The sequence below is a fragment of the Kwoniella mangroviensis genome (genome assembly GCF_000507465.2).
Source record: "Kwoniella mangroviensis CBS 8507 chromosome 1 map unlocalized Ctg01, whole genome shotgun sequence".
Taxonomy (NCBI): Eukaryota; Fungi; Basidiomycota; class Tremellomycetes; order Tremellales; family Cryptococcaceae; genus Kwoniella; species Kwoniella mangrovensis.
The window spans coordinates 2,617,879-2,635,607 of record NW_027062533.1 but is presented as its reverse complement, the minus strand read 5'-3'; the positions used below and the strand labels follow the sequence as shown (position 1 = coordinate 2,635,607).

Genomic DNA, 17,729 nt, shown 5'->3' with positions numbered 1-17,729 from the left:
GTCTAGTAAACCATGTTTGTTACATCTATCAGCTTGTTGCTATCAAAATCACTGCTTGGAAGGGCTATGAGAGAGTGACTTTGAGCTGCGGATGCCAGAAGTGCCAAAATCGGCTCAAAATCGCCCTCACTTTCAGGACAGGCATGACACAGGCATGATCGGCAGTCTGTAGCGCTGAAAGGTGATAGTGGAACTGTCAAATATCTACTTTCTGGAAAAAAACTGAGGAAATACCTACAGATTTGACCCTGCAAAGCCAGAGATTGACAGAGGTTCTCAGAAGCGCCATTTCGCATTGGTATGCTCCTATGTAAAGCGCAGGGTCCCTCACTTTGCTCTGGTACTTTGTGTGGTACATCATAAGATACTTATCTTGTGTCACTCAAGGCTGATTGTGGATTTGGCAGGAATTGACTGAACAACGAGTAATCATATGGATAGTCAATATTCCACAAAATGGAGGGAGCGGCACAGGCGGTTCTGAAACACCACGAGCTGGCCTGTTGCCTATGATAGCCTCCAGAACGCTTTAAATAGGTTCTGTTTATGAGCTTGCATAGCAAGAAGCTTTTTCCATGCTGAGCTTTATATTGTTCAAGGCAGATCAAGGTGGTAGGGTAGAACAGGGGGCATCAGGAAGGAACGTTGGATAGCATAGTCGTTTTGGCTTCTGTCAGCCTGAAGATTTGGTTTACATGTAGATCAGATGCATACTAAGGAATTCTCCAGTCGGATTGATCTCAGCATGCATGAAAGTGGAGATATTGTCAAAGTTGTGAGTCCAAATACCACTGGAGTCATGTCCAAATGGGCGGTGCATCCGAGTGCCACATGCAGACGAGTACCAGACGGTTTAGTGGTTTTGAGAATATGGGTTACTTCGTTAGATATCGGTTGGGTGACCGGTTGTATAACCATGGTTCTGATACTTGAACAGACATGTTGGTGTCTGCCTTGACCAGATGGTTGATTCTGAAAAATCGATTTGAGAACCCAGTTGACCGATTTATCGTCGAGTGTGAATGATCTGTACAAATATGATATGACCCTCTGGCACATTGATGATGAACATTGAGCAACTTTGGCGAGTGATGCAGATTGACCTTGAGCCTCGAGAATCGAGAGGATGTGATCGCAAACGTCAGAGGGTAAGCGATGGTCTGAAGAGGTATTGAGTAAGGTAGTGCCGCAGTGAGCATCCATATTGAGGCAATTATATCGAGGTGATATTTCGTTAATTTGGACGGTACTGGATGACTCGGCTTTATGGTCGTCGACGTAGGGTTGGTTGTAGAAGAAGATGCAAGGAGAGTGACGAAGTACTCGAGTATTCCAGAGTGATGATATTTGTGAGATTGATGTCCGTGTACATCTGTGCTTGTTGCAGGGGTCAAAGCGTTGTTGAGGGGCTTCGTGCGTAATCCACCCACAGATCAATCAACCTCACTGAAAATGTCCATACTCGAGCCGCCCGCCAAGGAACGTCCCCACGATCCGACGTAAATACACATACAAGGATCCCCAGCCTTATTCCAAATTTAACACCTTTACAGGGCAGAAGACCCGATCGAGAGCCAGCCTCAGAAACAGCATGCATGTGAACAAGCACCAGCAACGGAACCGAAGACGACAGTGGCAAATTCCCTCTGGTGGAGGAAAATGTAGGTTCATCCATACTATCTATATCAGTACACCCTACACAGGAATTGGGAGATATAGGATCAGCCCTGAACCCAGACTCACATGGCCCGAAACAAGAGAGGACTCCATCCGCATAGTCTTCGTCAAGCGAAGAAAGCCCAAAACGCATATACGGAAGATTTTATTCGGAACGAAGAATCCTTGTTAGCTACTATTCCAACTCTACGATCCACCGAGACTGATCCTCGAAGATTTCAAGAGATTTCTGATGAGTTTCAGAGACATCAGAGGCAAGCTACGAGAATTGGGTAAAAAATTTCGAAGAAAGGAAGTTCCCTGATGATTATCAAAGATATCAGAATCAAGTGTGTGTCTAAGGGACGACTTTATTCAGGAGTATCCGCCACTACACTCAGAGAAGCTTCCATCAGTTAAACAACCGAAACGCCTATATCGAAGAGCTACAAGGAATGATGCATGAAGGAACCAGGTCAAATGAGAGCGAGGAGCAAAGTAGTGGGCGACGACACATAGGATGTCGCCTTGGTATTCGACTAGAAGATAGGATGTGAGTGATGCTTCGATGTCTATAATCCTGATACAGTACCAGATACATAGGCTTGATGGTCACCCAGTGGAGGATCAACAGACAGACATCCTTGAGATGAATGATTGCTGAGTCCGAATATGCTTAACATCCTCTTTGGAAGGAAAATATCGAGAAGGTATCGGAAGAAGCTTCTCAGATTGATTCAGATATGTTGCCCTTCGATGAAAGAAACTGGTGAAATATACGAGAAACTCGATTTGAAATGTCTCTCTATCGAATATCACACCCAAGCTGAATTTTCAAATCACTGACTACAAAGCTCATTTGGGCGAAAACGTACACTTACAACGAGGACCATTATCAGAAAGAATCATGAGTAATGAAAATCGCTTGTACCTCTTCTAGCCAAAGTACTGTTTGGTAGCTATTTCATGAATACATAAGCAGTTTCATACGGTCCTTTGCTTCTATCAGAGGCCCATCAGACGCAACACCGAGGTTTGTGATTCTGTTGTTGATGCGATGTCGGCAGAAGCTATACAGGAGCTTGTGCATGGATGAGCAAGATCCTTGTCCTCAATCTCGTTTGCACCATGGCACAAAATCAGATGAAATCGGGGCAGTTACAGCCATATGAATTCTCGAGAGAATGACAGTTCATACTCCCCCATCCAGTTCTTTCAAGACTTCTACCAGTCTGAATGGCCATTGAGATTGACTCGGCTGTTGAGCAACTCATCGTTCTTTCATTGTCGCTGTTTACATCAAAAGAGATATATGGTTTTCGATCAGTCGAAGGATGATAGTCCATCATCACGACTTCTTCGACTTGTGAGTTTTCTCGTCTTTCGTCAAAATAGGAGCTCAGTGCAGGTCGCTTGAAAATTGTTTGTACAGTGGTATCATCCGAATCGTCTGTTGCTTTTCTTTTCGTACCTGTTCGAGTGGAAAAAGTGGCGAATGATGACATGTTGTTGTATTTTATCAGTAACGGTTCTCTGGAAATCTTGGGATCCGAACAACAAGAGGTATGCCTTATATGTCAAATCATGGCCAAAAGCTGAGCTTGGATGTGCAATCGTTCCGCCCATGCTTCCTTTCTCCCTTAGCTTACTACTTCCTACCAAAAACTGGTCCTCTGTCCCCGCCACTTCCGAGTTCCATGTGGACATGGATGTGCCACGTTGAATGATTTTCTACGTAAACCCCGTAATCCCGTCACGTCATAGGCAGAGTGATTTGACCAGCCACCCGGGGTGAGTGTGAGTCGCGACTGTCTTTTCCTTTTCCATCCATCCATCCATCCATCCATCCAAACATTACTTTTTTTCACTTTGCCACCCATCCCATTCACAACTATAACAACAAACATCATCCATAACATCACCTACCAGCCGAAACATTCCTCTTTTGTCATCTACCATACGACAACAAGTGAACAAACAAATTAAAAAACAGACACTCAAGCAGTCCAGTCTTCTTGAACCCACCGTCGATTTATCGTTGGAATAACATCAACCAACATGTCCTCATCTACCTCATCAACACCTAACAAGTCCACCTCTTCTTCACCTACTATAACGCCCTTGCACGATCCAAAGCATCAAGCCAAGGTGATCGCTCCCAGTAAACCTCTGGGAACTGCTAATGGTGAGTTCACGCTATTGGCATTACACACGTTGGATGGAGATTATCGATCAACATATTGGACTCATTTTTGTATTTATTGACGTTGTCGCCTCAATATCTAGCAAACATCGTCCCTGGACAGATGACCGAACTCTCAAAAGCAGGTGCCGGATTGGGTCAAAAAGCCTTATTAGCCAAACGATTCGCTAAAGCCAAGTAAGTCGGATGTTATCGTCAAACCGCTAACAAACCACAGTGTGTGATGACTCAGCTGACTTGTATGAATGATGTGTCAGTAAACCAACAGTATCACCTACCGATCAACTTCAATCTCCTTGTACAGCTAAGTTGGCAGGTGCTAAGCAACGTCATTTTGCCAAGTGAGTGATGAGTGATACGGTCTCAAATGATATCCCCTTTCCCCAATGCACTATGCTCACGTGAAAATGTAACTGATGTTGATTGTTCTCTGTCGTGGTTGCAGAGGCAAACCAGCTTCTTTAGCTCAGTCATTCACCGCCATAAGAGATTCAGCAGGTGCAGCACCATCAACATCGGCTTCGAAAAATATCAAAACCGATTTCTAAATGCGAAATTGGTCTGGTCTCGTCTGTTGATGTATTTTAATGGTATTTTGTAATTTATGTAAGTTCCATTACCACCCTTGTTTCCCTCTAATCAAGGTAGTGATATTTTCAGATTATCGATTACTGATGATTTGTTCTTTCGTCTGTATCCATTCATTAGGGTTTCGTTCCTTTGCTTTCACGATTGTTATTTGATATATACGATTGATCCGTTCCGATATGACTTATACCGCTTTCATCTCAAGTTACCTTCTTCTTCTTTGCTTGTTATACTAATCCCATCTAGTAGTCTATTGAGATATCACTTTGTGCTTATATACGAACCCCTTGACTCATGCATGATATATACGATATATGCTATGTTCTGAGTGAGTGATCAGGATTATTAATATTCACAATTACTCAACAGTACCGCATCTCATTCATGATTACTATTATGCTTCATTGACTAGTCGATTTCTTGATGGCTAGCTCAGCTTCTATCGCATTGAGATGCATGTTGCCATTTGTACCTGATTTCTATCAGAGCTATATATGTCTATCTTTTTGTTCCCACCATATGATACCTTAGAGCAAACCTCGATCGCTTAGAAAGTGTCTTTGAGGAATTTGACAACCAACTTGTATCCATCAGCGAATTCTTCGGTAGCTTTACCACCAGAGAGCTACAATAAGTTGAACTCAGGTGTCAGCTCAATCATTCTACTGCCATCACAGGTGATCAACTCATAGAGGAAAATATACCACTCACATCACCTCGGGCAGCCATCCATCCATGAGGCATATCCGGATAATGTTTCAGTGAGATTTTACCTGGGAGTTTTGATTCAACAATCTTTTGAATTTGAGTCATCTACAGATAAGGATAAAAAACCAATGGAAAGTCAGTATATGGTAGATGTCAACTATTGTTTATGATGACGAGACGAGATAAAAGCAATGGGAAAAAAGGGATATATGTAAAACGTACAACTTCCATATCTTCACCTCCGGAGGGAAGCAACAAAGTAGGGACATCAATCTTATCACCATCTTCTTTAGCGGCGAACCTGTAATTTTTTGCTCTGTCAGCACAATACACGTATTAAGGCAAGATCTGACATGTAAGCTACTCACGTTGGGTGGGCACCGATAATGGCCTCTACACCAGCTTGACTTTGAGCTTCGACTACCACTTTGTATCCCCAGCAGTAACCTATAGCAGCGATCTTCGATGAAGAGCTAGATGACCTGAGCTTTTGGACGTATTTGGATACTGGTTCAAGTTGAGAGGCGATCGCTCCGGGAAAACCAGAGAAGAACTGAGCTCGTTCTTCCTCTCCTCTGATAGTTTATGATAGTCAGCACAACTAAAAACACAGAGGAAGGGGGATGTGAGATAAGATATCACAATGCTTGCGATGGATGGATATATGTTATACAATGCGTGGTGTATGCAGAATGACAGACTCACCCAGGAGCAAACATATCAGCAGTAGCGTATTTCCCATCACAGAAGTCAGGCATCAAAACTCTATATCCCTGCGAGGCAATGAGGTCGGCACCTGATCACATCCAATACAAATTTTTCACAGAGGATACTGATCAGCTAATTGTTGTGTCTTCGGTGTTACCAAGGCTGATGACTAATGATAGACGGTGATGATGAATATGCTCAGACCAGACTCACCTTGTAAGATCTGTGGAGAGTATCCGAAGATATCATATACGCTCAATACAGTTACTTTAGCATCTTCAGGCCCAACGGCGTAAGTCTTGAGACCGTTGATAGTGCTGTATGAACCCTTGGGGGTATATTCGGCTTGGACAGGGGGGAGTTTACAGCAGTCTACGTTCCGTTCGTGAACACAGAAATTAGAAGGTACGATTGACCCTACATGTTGCAGATTAACTCACCACCTGACATCGTGATTCGGTGTGATATATAGTGATCTTTGTGAAAAGGAATTTTCCTGTGAGACAAGATAACTTAGTAACTTAGGTGCATTTATAACCTTTGTGTATAAATCCATGTCGGCGACGATGAACGATGACGGCGTTTGAAGGAGATCACCACTCATCTCCGTTAGTTCCTCATCGCCGAACAAGGAGATATCATTCAAATTCCAACATTGTTTGAGATGCATTCCAGCAAAGCGTGAAATCTTATGTAAATGATCGAAGTCCTACAGTCGAGTCGGCCGATTTGGTGGCTGATCGGCCGAACAGTCAACTTCCGGGGATGTCCGAACGTATCATCGTATCAAGCCGAGCTGAAAATAACTTTTCTACTAAAGATAGCTGCAATCTACAGAACAGTGCCTCCGTATCTTACCTTCCTGCACCTGCATGTCTCATAGAGCAATCAGACAAGCTTCACCATATGCTGTGCCACGATCTGCATCTGACTGTACCATGCATGCATGGTAAGAAGGGCCATTTAGCATACATATCTGTTCAACTTCGCAGAAGAGAGTCAATTTGAGTTATTTGACTGAAACCGAGAGCAGAGACGGCCTGCGCCCCAGCACAATGTCGCTCATGCATATAAAACTTGTGTATGCATATATGGGGGCAAGATTGACTATGTCAAGAGAAGGAGATTGGCAATGCCAAAGTCATAGGGACTGAAATGTGGGATGCATGTTGACCATTATTCTTATTCACTTGAAGACTTATGTGGAGGTTTGTGGACGAGCGGGCGAATCCCGCTTTCAGTTCTAGTTTATACGAGTACTCGAGTACTTATCCGGATGAGATCCGAGAATTCTCATTGATTCATCACCATCAATTATATCTCTTCTTATTCATCGTACTGTCTGTGAGGTCGTTGGGTAAAGAACGGTATGTGTACAGAAAGATCAAAGTAAAAGTGGACGAATGTAGTGCTATAGTGATCAAGGGACTTGGGAATACGATCTGAAAATTGGGCATGGAGCGGACGGACGATTTGGAAATCCGGATATAGAATAATCCCCTTGCGAAGTCATAGAAGAGGAAGATATTCAGGATCGAGCATCGGATCTTTATCTTGTGTGGTATCAAATAGACCGATGATGAACGACAACCAACAATCATCTCCGTCCAAAGACACTCGGGCAGGAGATGAATCCCAAATACAACATCTGAACTCGAACGAAAACGAGATCATGGTCGACACCCATCACAACTCCGACGAATCATCTTCAACACGGATCGAGGGAAGTACCCACACTCAACCCTCCTCTCCACCTCTTGCCCCTGATACCCTCCCAGCATCTACGACTATACCATTCCCGCCCCTTCATCCCACAGCGACCTCGGCATCCTCCAAACCATATTCAGCCTTTTCTCGATCGACCAAAATCCTAATCGTTATCATCGGGGGAATAGCCGGTATATTCTCACCCATCTCATCGAATATATTCGTACCAGCTATCCCAACCTTGTCCGTAGCGTTTGGCAAAAGCGAAAGTGCGATATCTCAAGCTGTAACCGTCTACCTTATATTTCAAGCTGTCACACCTTCCTTTCTTGGGTCATTGTCCGATTCATACGGTAGAAGACCAGTATATATCTCCACGCTCGTTGTTTACCTGGCATCTAATATAGGTCTGGCACTGTGTCCTACGGGGGCTTATTGGTTGTTATTGGTGCTGAGGGCTTTGCAGAGTACTGGTGGGAGCGCGGTCATTTCTATAGGGTATGGTAGGTCAATTCATTATTCGCCAATCGCCTACAATATCCCCTCATTTCCCACTTACAATCATACAACCAAACATCCAAACATTGAATACGATATGAGAACCAACAGGGTAGCTGATACTTCTTGTACGTATCAGGGTGCGTGGCGGACGTAGCTGAACCGAGAGAAAGAGGGAAATTCACAGCTGCTTTCCAAGTAGGAGGAATGCTTGGACCAGCCCTTGGTCCATTCATCGGAGCCGTACGTTCACTCATAGTCATGAAGAAGTGAACGGACCGCTGATTGTTGACCGACGAGGTTTCCAGGTGTTGACGTATGGATTAGGATGGCGAAGTATATTTTGGTTTCTGGCTATCGCTACCGCTGTTGTACTTGTACCTCTGATATTGTAAGCTGCCAACTTCCATCTGCTTTTTCGAAACAACCAAGAAAAACAATTCAAACTTCACATCTCTCATCACACCGATATGGGAGGCCATGGGACAAGATAGAGATAACAAGCTGATCCATGACGATTCTTCAAATGTAGATTTCTCCCTGAAACCCTTCGATCATTAGTAGGAGACGGATCTATCCCACCTCCTGCATTAAATACCTCACCTTTCATATTGTTACAGAAAAGACGGATGAAGAAGGAGTTGACGGAACATCAAGAGGAAGTTGAAAGACCACCTAAAAAGAAAGTAGGTGCATTTACTCTCTGCTCGATCAGAGTTATTTTCCTTAGATCTTGATCCGAAACATCTATCAGAACTCGAGTCGAAAACGAGTACTGATCTCTCTGCCTGCTTGTGTAGTATCAACCCTTCTCGGCATTCATGATCCTCTTCACGCCCGAAATCGTCTTAGTGTTCCTGTTTGTGTCGTTATTGTATCTGGAATTTTACTCGATATTGTGAGTCAGTCAATCCTCAATATGACCTCAACATCCAAAACAAGAATAACACGATAACAACCTCTTAACATACGCTCTCGAATTTCGAGGAATAAGAATATCACTAACAACTTTATTTTGACATTCCACAGAACCGTATATTCGACAATATTGAAAGATACCTATGAATTGACCGAGTTACAAATCGGATTGTGTTATCTGTATATACCACTTTCTCAGATCCTTCACTAAGTGCCATGTTATACAGACGCATACTGAATTTGGTTTTTTCTCGCTTTCTAGACCATCTGGTTTGGGAGCCATCACCTCAGTCCAACTTAATGGTCGACAAATAGATTACTGGTTCCGTAAAGAGGAGAAAAGGGTTGGAGGAGATTATCGAAAGAAACCCCAGGAGTTTGATCTTGAATATACTAGAATTAGATGTCTGGCTCCTTTCGCTACGTGAGTTGGTCCGCTCTGTCATCCACTCGTCATGTCATTTGCCGGAAATTGAGAATTCACCCTGAAGATAGAGGTGGGCAAGAAACTGAATGTTTGATATACTATACCAATAGTTTGTTCCTGTGCGCGGTAACATCATTAGGATGGTGTCTTCAAGTGAAAGCTCCCCTGGCTGCCACGCTCGTAGTAAATTTCTTCATGGGTCTAGGAACGGGAACTATAGGTACTGGTAAGTTTTTGCATTCATCTTTCGCCACTCGTACTTTTCAGGAAATATCTGATCAATGGGCTCGGCTCGATAGCAACGGTCTATGGACAAGATCTTAAACCAGGTAGAGGAGGCGCAGTCTCGGCTTCTGTAAGTACATTCTCTTTTTTACTTGAAAAGAACCCAGATACCAGATGGGATGTTGATTTGGTCATGGTTACAGTTAAATCTTGTGAGATGTATATTCGGTGCTGTCGGTGTGGCAGCGATGTAAGTTGATACTGGTCGTTAATCATTAACCCCACACATCGGGTGACATTAATGTTGATTTTTTTTTTGGTGAATAATAGTCAATCGATGTATAAATCCCTAGGAGCAGGATGGACCTTTGTGTTGTTATCTGGAATCGTCATATTGGGTATACCCATGCCTATCTTGGTGGTGAAACGAGGTAAGATATGGAGAGATAAGAGGAATGAGAGGAAGAAGATGAAAGAGGAGGAAAAGAAGGTTCGTGATAGAGTTTAGCATGGGGTAAAATAGACTGGGTAGATAAGTGCATATCGGATTTGTATCTCATCTTGTGCTTTGTGATCGTTCATCGTGTTTCTTGTATCAGTAGCTCTGCTTTCTATAACATGCATTCATTCATTTTCAGTATTCGTAACTTACTTGTATCGATCGATGATGAATTATGTAATAAAAGTCAAACCCTGAAAATGTAATGATGGAAAATGGGTGATTACCGGATATGGCAATTTGATTAAAGAGATATGACGAAGTTGGGAAGAGATGATCGTCTTGTGGAAAGCGCAAAGTGGAAAGTGGAATCCATCGATCATCAATTCATCAATCTTTTTTGTTCCTTTCCTTTCCTATCAACACTATCTTCTCCACTTAAACCACCATATACATCTCATAGTATCATATATTATCAAGTAGAATTGTCACTCTCATCGATATTGTCATTACCTTCCAAGCACTCTGGTACCAATCGATAATCGTATCTTCCTCCAATCAACGTAACCTACAATAAGATAAGCTATAGATCACCCATCATGCCTCCCAGAAAGACCGCTTCTGCCGGGACATCCTCAAAATCAAAGAAGTCTGCTGGTTTGGCACAGGTACGTTAGCCCTTCCCATTGTTCCTCATCACTATCAGTTGATACACCAACTGACGTTCCTCGATTTTCTTTTCTTCTCTTTTCTAGCCAACACTGACGTTCCAATCTGCTCGACCGTCATCCAATACCAAATCGAAATCTACTAAACTCAAACGATCTGAACCGTCATTATCTGAGATCGAGGTGGAAGTACAGAAAGGATCTTTATCATCTCGGGATGTCTCACCCGTCCTAGTAGTAGAAGATGGACTAAAGGAGAAGGAAAAGGTAAAGAGACGTTTGAATGTAAAAGCAAAAGAGTGGAAAGGGATTGTGGGGGATGCAAAAGTACAAATGGGAGGATTGGAACCTAGTAAGTGATTTACTTACACAAACACAATGAAATTCTGGGTAGTGGAATGACGCTAACGCTAACTTTGTAATTGAATTTAGTTCATGCCGGTCCAGATACTCATAATGATATACATCGTAAGTAATCTTTACCCCATATCCTTGTAGGACCCAGCGTAGCTTATGTACCATATACCTATTCATAGATGTTTTGAGGGTATTCGATCTCACTTCTTCATATGGTCCATGTGTGGGTATAACCAGATTACAAAGATGGGAAAGAGCCAAGAAATGGGGATTAAACCCCCCTGAAGAGGTTAGCTGAAATTTCCCTCTCTCCCTCGAATTGGTGGAAACGAGCTGACACCGCTGTGTACGTGTGTAGATCCGAGATATCTTGACTACCCAAGAAGGAGAGGATGATGTGAGGTATAGAGAGAACGTTCTCTATGGCTGGGTATAACTCCTTGAATACTTCACAGCTGGTCTGTGATGTTCTTTTAACATAGTTGTTCGTGCTGTACATTTTTTCGGTTAGGTTGTATATATATAGATCACATTCAGTGTCGTGTTCATATCGTATAATATCAGATTACCCATGCATTTCGCTATCATGGATCGTGTACCATATACCAAATACCACTCAGATCCCGGAGTACCCGCGCTGATTAACGGTAAGCATGTAAAAGGAGGGGACGATTTAAGCTTCGCAAGTCAATCACACAACAACGAGATACCGAAGAGTAGGTAAGTTAAGGAGTCTTTTGCGAAAAGAGTGGTAGATGGATCCATCTGACATCGTAACCACCTCACACGACCATCGTACATCAATCATCCCTCTTATATTCTTCATCCCCAACAGTCTCCATAAGACAGGCGAACATCGACGGAACCGATCCGATGCGATAACAGGGCAAGTGGATATATCCGATTGATCAGCGAAACAGTTAATTACCTTGACTCTCAAGATGGATCCGTCACTCTTGCAATCCAGCTCCCCGCAAGGGTCAACATCAGGATCTGGACCTAATCAAACTTCTCCTCAAGCTTCTAATCACAGCACAAGTCCAACTTCAGCTCAGACTCAGCAGGGAGACGTCAAACCATCCATATTATCGACTTCACCATCTTCAACGAATCAAGTATCTAACGCCAATGTCCAATCTACCTCATCGACTTCATCGTCAAATCCTACGCTGTCTACATCCAAGAGTGTAACTCTCAAATCGACCGATGGGCCTGCTTCCACATCCGTAACTACTGCTAGTCAACCATATCATCCATCTCAACCCAGCGACATAATCGATTCAGAGATGACCGACGGATCCGAATCCGCCAAAAGGCCAAGGTTACGTCTAGCTCACGCATGTGATCGATGTAGACGTAGGAAGATCAGATGCGATACTCAACATCCATGTACACCATGTCAGCAATCTAATAATCAGTGTACATTCGAAACTCCTTCTCGAAGAACTGTCAAAACCAAATCATCCTCCAACAACAACAATTCGAAAGAACCTAAAGATTCTTCTGCATCTTCATCGATAGGAGGAGGGATCAAAAGACCTCATTCACCATTACAGCCCACCTTGGCATCTTTGACTTCAGGCTCAGGAGGTCCCGGAGGACAGACAAACTTGGAAGCTAGGCTGGCAGCTTTGGAAAGTATGTTGAGGGATGTACCGCCAAATGTCCATAATGCTTTTTTATCCACGTTAGATGCTAGGTTGGGTAGTGGAACAGGCGTAGGATTGAAAGAAGGTGGTGAAGGTGTGGGTGTTAGTGTTGCTGTAGAGGCTTTGACGGGAGCTTCAAATCCCCATTTAAACAATTTCTTAGGTACGAATACGAATACAGATACAAATATAACCACCAATAACAGTTCTGCTATCGGCGGAGATTTATCGTGGAATTTCAATTCATCAACATTATCACCTGATTGGAATCCCCCTTCTTCATCTACCAACAACAATAACAGTAACACAGGAGCACTGAGTAATTGGTTGGCTGGGATTGGAGCTGGACCGAGCTTGTCAAAGAGAAGGGAAGAAGTAGGGATGGACGAGTTGGCAAAAAGGATGGAAGGAATGAGTTTCTTCTATGAGGATGAGATCGGACAGGCGAAATGGCAGGGTGAGTGAGATTATCCTTTAAGATCACCATCGCCGCCAATTGTGTTTAGTCCAAACCTTCATCTTCGGAGATCGAATGCGGTCATACGTGAGTGTAGTGAGACGAATCACTGATGATCTGTTTCGTCTTGTATGACTTTTCAGGCGCCACCTCTGGTTTTCCCCTCCTTCATCTCCTTACCGCTGCCAATGCTCAGCAAGATAACATCGAAGTGAACCGCCAAGGATCCCATCCCGACGTTCAAGTGTCACCTGCTAACTCTAACCTATCCACTTCACCCGCCAATGCACCTCCCATTCCCCGCCGCATAAGTTCAGCATCCACCGCACTCGGCTCACAGGTCCGCTCATCATCTGTTCCCGCCAAAGGCAGATCATCCTCGATGGGTCTAGGAGGTAGAGGTCGAACCTCTTCTCCAGGCGTAGGGAAGAAGGAAAAATTCTTTCCCGACAGGACACCAAGACCTCATCAGACTCTTAATCCCGAAGCCTCATGGAAAGTCATAACTGGAGTTATCCCACCGGATCTTATGGATACATTGGTTAGATGTTATTTATCGACTTCTCACCTGTTATGGCCATTCTTACATGTTCCATCATTCCTTGCCGATTATGCCAACCCTCAACAATGGGGTGAACCGGGATTTACATGTTTCATCGTTGCTGTTTGTACCCTCTCTTCAAGGCATGTTGATGATCCTAGAGTACGAGCGAATCCGAATGACCCATCGACAGCTGGTAAACAATATTTCGAACTTTTCAAACGACTCAGAGATCTCCCATCGGCAGATCGACCTACGCTATATTCGATCCAGGCTGCGTTCTTAGCTGCGATATATGCCTTTGGATTAGGGAATCTGAGTAAGGCGTTTGCTCTACAGGCGGAAAGTATTACACTATGTTTGGATGGGGGTTTACATAGGAGTGTAGATGGGTATGACCATTTTGATGCGGTTGAGAAGGAGACTAGGAAGGTGAGTTCGATAATAAAAAGATCATCTGATAAAATGGAATATGTGCGTCAAGGTCAATTTTCATGCTGATTTTGTGATGTTGTTGGATGATGGATGATAGCGAACGTTCTGGTCGATATATTCATGGGATAAACAGTCCGCCGGTAAGTGGTTGCCCCTCTTCTTTGTACTGGGATAGTCCGACTGACTTGTGTCTTCGAACAACTCTCATAGCTCTCTTTGGCAGACCACCCATCATCCATCTTCGAGATTGTGATGTAACCGAACCGATGATAGTAGACGACGAGAACCTCACTGCGGAAGGGGTAAAAGATGAAAGTAGCGGGAATGATCCGAAATCTAGGATGTGCGCTTTTGTAGCTGCCATTAGATTACATGTGATTCTAGAGGTGAGTAGCTGAGATCCTAGATTTGAGACTGCATTCATCCCGCGAACACTACCTGCACAGAGATTAGATCCTTCAGTGCTAATGACAAATTGACATCAACAGGGAGTGATCGATTCGGCTACTCGACCATCATCTTTCCCTACCTCACCCTTTTTGGCTAAAGCCGCAGCTACGATTGCTCGACGATCACCTCAGAATGAGAGTCTGCAAGACGAATTGGGTTTATTGGAAGAATGGACAAGGATCTTACCGAAATACTGGCATTACGATTCTGAGACGGCAGCTAGTAGGGATCCGATTAGAATCACTCAGGCGGAGAGGTTACATTGTGTAAGTTGCCTTCCCTGTCCAACAATATCAAATACGATCTGCCACAGACGTAAAGAGGCATTGCTGATGACTTCTCGATCTCTTATAGCTTGAACACCTGGTGAAAATGATCATCTACAGACATCGATTCTCTGGATTTGTAGCTATGCCTGCGTCAACACAGGAAGAAAGAGCAAGACATTTAGATCTATGTAGGAAAGCTATGCAATGCGCTTTGACAATTATAGCGGATCATGTACATATTGTAAGTGGATTCATTGGGTTTTTCTATACCAAAGCTTGATTTTCTTTCGTCATCTAATGGCTGCTGATACACTCATTTACTGTATATATAGTCTCAGCGAGGTATGATGACATATTGTAAGTGCTAAGATTCCGGTTCCTGCCAATAGCAAAAAAGTGCGGTGCCGATACTGACACCCTTTGTCCACTTTCGCAGACGGTGTACACGTGATTCATCAACTGGCCCAAGCTGGTCGTACGCTCGTAGCTGTCATCTTGAATTGCAGAGATGCGGATTTCAGACCTATCATTGCCCCTTCGATCGAGGGTCTACGATCTTGTGTTGGATTGCTGAGAAGATTCAGTGGTAGATATCTGTGTGGCTTGAGGTCGGCCGATATCATTGATGAGTTCTGTCGAAGTGAGTAAAATCCGCTTATTTGCCAAGTCGACTTGGTGGGACTATGTACTGAGCAACAACTATCTTCTTCTGAATCAGTCTGCAACATCCCTGTCAACTCACCCCGTGTACCTGATTCTACCACTCGTCCTTCACCCGCATGGCTCCGACCCGTCCCTAAACGAATATCATTATCGCAAAACGGGTTTGGTGATTCTCCAGGGGCGATGATGGATTTCAACGCTTCTTCTACCTCTTTACCTGGTGGATTATCTTCTCAACCGGATAACAATACCAGTAATAATTTCGCGAATGATCTGGATGCGTTGTTCAATACTTCTGCATACTTTGATATGTCAGCTATAGAAGCTGGAACGACTACTACCAGTTCTGCTTCGACTCAAAACCAAACTTACAATAACAACAATAATGGTAGTGGGAATGATTTCTCTTCATCTCATTTGAACATAGGTGGTCTGGGTGAACCGTCAGCACCGTTCGATAGGTTCGAGACGCTTACTCCTGCGCCAATGAATGGAAATCTCATGTTATCTGGAGATTCCAGCACCGGCGTCAATCAAAATCAAAATCAAAGTTCAGCTTATGATCAATCACAAAATACCGGAACTGCAACAGGTTCAGGATCATATGACAATAGCGGTAATGGTAATAACAATCATAATATCAGTTTTGATTATGGATTGAACGGTATGGGATTCGGTGGAGAGGCCTTGGCCGGAGAAGGGATGGATAGCGTTTCGGATGGGTTGAAAGGATCCAATGGAGGTGGTGGATTGTGAGTTATACCGTCTGATCTGATCTTTATAAGAGAGAGAGAGAGCAAAGAAACAGGTTACGGTAGCTGATATATGATGTGTGATATTGTAGATCCGCAGCTACGATCTTAAGTTTGATGGAAGAAGGTTCATTCGATTATGGAAGTATATTCACGGACCAGGCTCCTTTACCTATGGATGTCGAACATGGAATGTGAAAAGTGGATGGATAGATAGATCTATCTACGAGAATTTGATAGCTTTTTCTTTTTCTTTTGATCATGATCGGCACTCGTACATCGTGGATTTATAATTAATTTGTTTCTTTGTCATTCGGTATTAGTAGATGGGCTTGTAAGGAATATATGTCAAATGTATAATCACCTGTTGAATGGATGTCATGACTTCTACCTGGCACATATCCAAGATCATCATTATCAAGCATGTCTTCTCAAACCGAGTCAAGTGCTTGATGTGATGTGCTTTACTTAACTTACACTAGTGCACTGTGATTCCAGTGTCCTTGTTAATAATGTCATCGTACTGTATTGTCTTCGTCTTTAGTCAGTCACCCTCTCTCCATGTTCCCCAGCATTATTTAGCTTCCGTCGATCACTTTTTAGTAAAACAGTAAAATTACATCATCTGGTGCGTCACATGTGGCACTGACCCCCCGTCATTGTCAAACTTTAATTCTCGGTTGGCTCGATTCTCGATTGGAATTTGTGGAGCGGGCAGTCACAGTTCGCACAACAGTCTCTTGATGCTGTAGCAGATCTCGGATTGTGTCGTTGATTCTCCGAAACATGTCCCTAAACGTTCTCGTGACCATTTAAATCATTTAGACATTACTCAGGTCAATTTAAATGATTTGTTCTCATTCGTTCATTTGCATGTATATTTATGTATTTGTGTATCTGTGTATCGTTTGTACTTTGATTTTGAGTGGAGCTACTGTAAAACCAGCTAGGTGCAGGCTCAGATCAGATTACATTCCGACTTGTATCAAATGCAACAACAACACCCGTGCTTGAGATTCGGAAAAGAGTTCATTTTACTACTACTGTCAGTGTTCAGTACCTAGACTAGCAGGGGTGGATAATGATAATGACGAAAGCATGATGTAACCTATCCCTTTTTGATTCCAGACTATTTTTCTTTTTTTATTGGATGTTCCTTTGATGAGAAATGGGAAAATGGAGTTTAAAGGAGATAACCATTTTGAGAGATATGATATCATCTGACGTTACGTGGTGAAAAAAAAAAGGATAATAATCAGTGGGTTCACGGTTCACGGTTCACGGTCTGAGCTGAGTCTAGATGGGAAAACAATTCATCAAAGGAAGGTTTTGAACTATGCGAGTAGGTTAGGTTCTTTTTGGGGAGTTTCGTTGCAAGGAGGGGGTATGACGAATGATTGAAGTAGGTAAG

At 43.3% G+C, this 17,729-nt stretch overlaps 6 protein-coding genes across 6 annotated transcripts; 4 read left to right on the top strand and 2 right to left on the bottom strand.

Moving 5' to 3' along the window:
• Positions 1–702: 702 nt before the first annotated feature.
• I203_100965 (uncharacterized protein) lies at positions 703–1,203 on the bottom strand (the record flags this gene model as incomplete). The annotated part of the gene is made up of 1 exon (XM_065516775.1): positions 703–1,203. The coding sequence occupies one exon, from the start codon at positions 1,201–1,203 to the stop codon at positions 703–705; it is 501 nt and encodes a 166-aa protein (XP_065373593.1).
• Positions 1,204–3,714: 2,511 nt separating this feature from the next.
• On the top strand, positions 3,715–4,407 carry I203_100964 (uncharacterized protein; the record flags this gene model as incomplete). The annotated part of the gene is made up of 4 exons (XM_019145927.1): positions 3,715–3,841; positions 3,943–4,036; positions 4,117–4,200; positions 4,305–4,407. 4 exons carry the CDS (start codon positions 3,715–3,717, stop codon positions 4,405–4,407), a joined length of 408 nt encoding a protein of 135 aa, XP_019004486.1.
• Positions 4,408–4,994: 587 nt separating this feature from the next.
• Positions 4,995–6,313, bottom strand: I203_100963 (uncharacterized protein; the record flags this gene model as incomplete). Its single annotated transcript, XM_065516774.1, has 7 exons — positions 4,995–5,072; positions 5,159–5,260; positions 5,378–5,456; positions 5,524–5,730; positions 5,861–5,951; positions 6,077–6,235; positions 6,304–6,313. 7 exons carry the CDS (start codon positions 6,311–6,313, stop codon positions 4,995–4,997), a joined length of 726 nt encoding a protein of 241 aa, XP_065373592.1.
• A 1,222-nt stretch (positions 6,314–7,535) lies between these two features.
• I203_100962 (uncharacterized protein) lies at positions 7,536–10,146 on the top strand (the record flags this gene model as incomplete). The annotated part of the gene is made up of 11 exons (XM_019145925.1): positions 7,536–8,073; positions 8,208–8,311; positions 8,377–8,459; positions 8,601–8,754; positions 8,869–8,966; positions 9,098–9,166; positions 9,249–9,410; positions 9,524–9,639; positions 9,713–9,768; positions 9,842–9,888; positions 9,969–10,146. 11 exons carry the CDS (start codon positions 7,536–7,538, stop codon positions 10,144–10,146), a joined length of 1,605 nt encoding a protein of 534 aa, XP_019004484.1.
• Positions 10,147–10,676: 530 nt separating this feature from the next.
• I203_100961 (uncharacterized protein) lies at positions 10,677–11,538 on the top strand (the record flags this gene model as incomplete). The annotated part of the gene is made up of 5 exons (XM_019145924.1): positions 10,677–10,745; positions 10,833–11,097; positions 11,178–11,213; positions 11,282–11,391; positions 11,461–11,538. The coding sequence occupies 5 exons, from the start codon at positions 10,677–10,679 to the stop codon at positions 11,536–11,538; spliced, it is 558 nt and encodes a 185-aa protein (XP_019004483.1).
• A 505-nt stretch (positions 11,539–12,043) lies between these two features.
• Positions 12,044–16,516, top strand: I203_100960 (uncharacterized protein; the record flags this gene model as incomplete). The annotated part of the gene is made up of 10 exons (XM_019145923.1): positions 12,044–13,208; positions 13,352–14,181; positions 14,282–14,324; positions 14,395–14,570; positions 14,673–14,900; positions 14,989–15,144; positions 15,236–15,260; positions 15,340–15,543; positions 15,622–16,318; positions 16,411–16,516. 10 exons carry the CDS (start codon positions 12,044–12,046, stop codon positions 16,514–16,516), a joined length of 3,630 nt encoding a protein of 1,209 aa, XP_019004482.1.
• Positions 16,517–17,729: the final 1,213 nt, after the last annotated feature.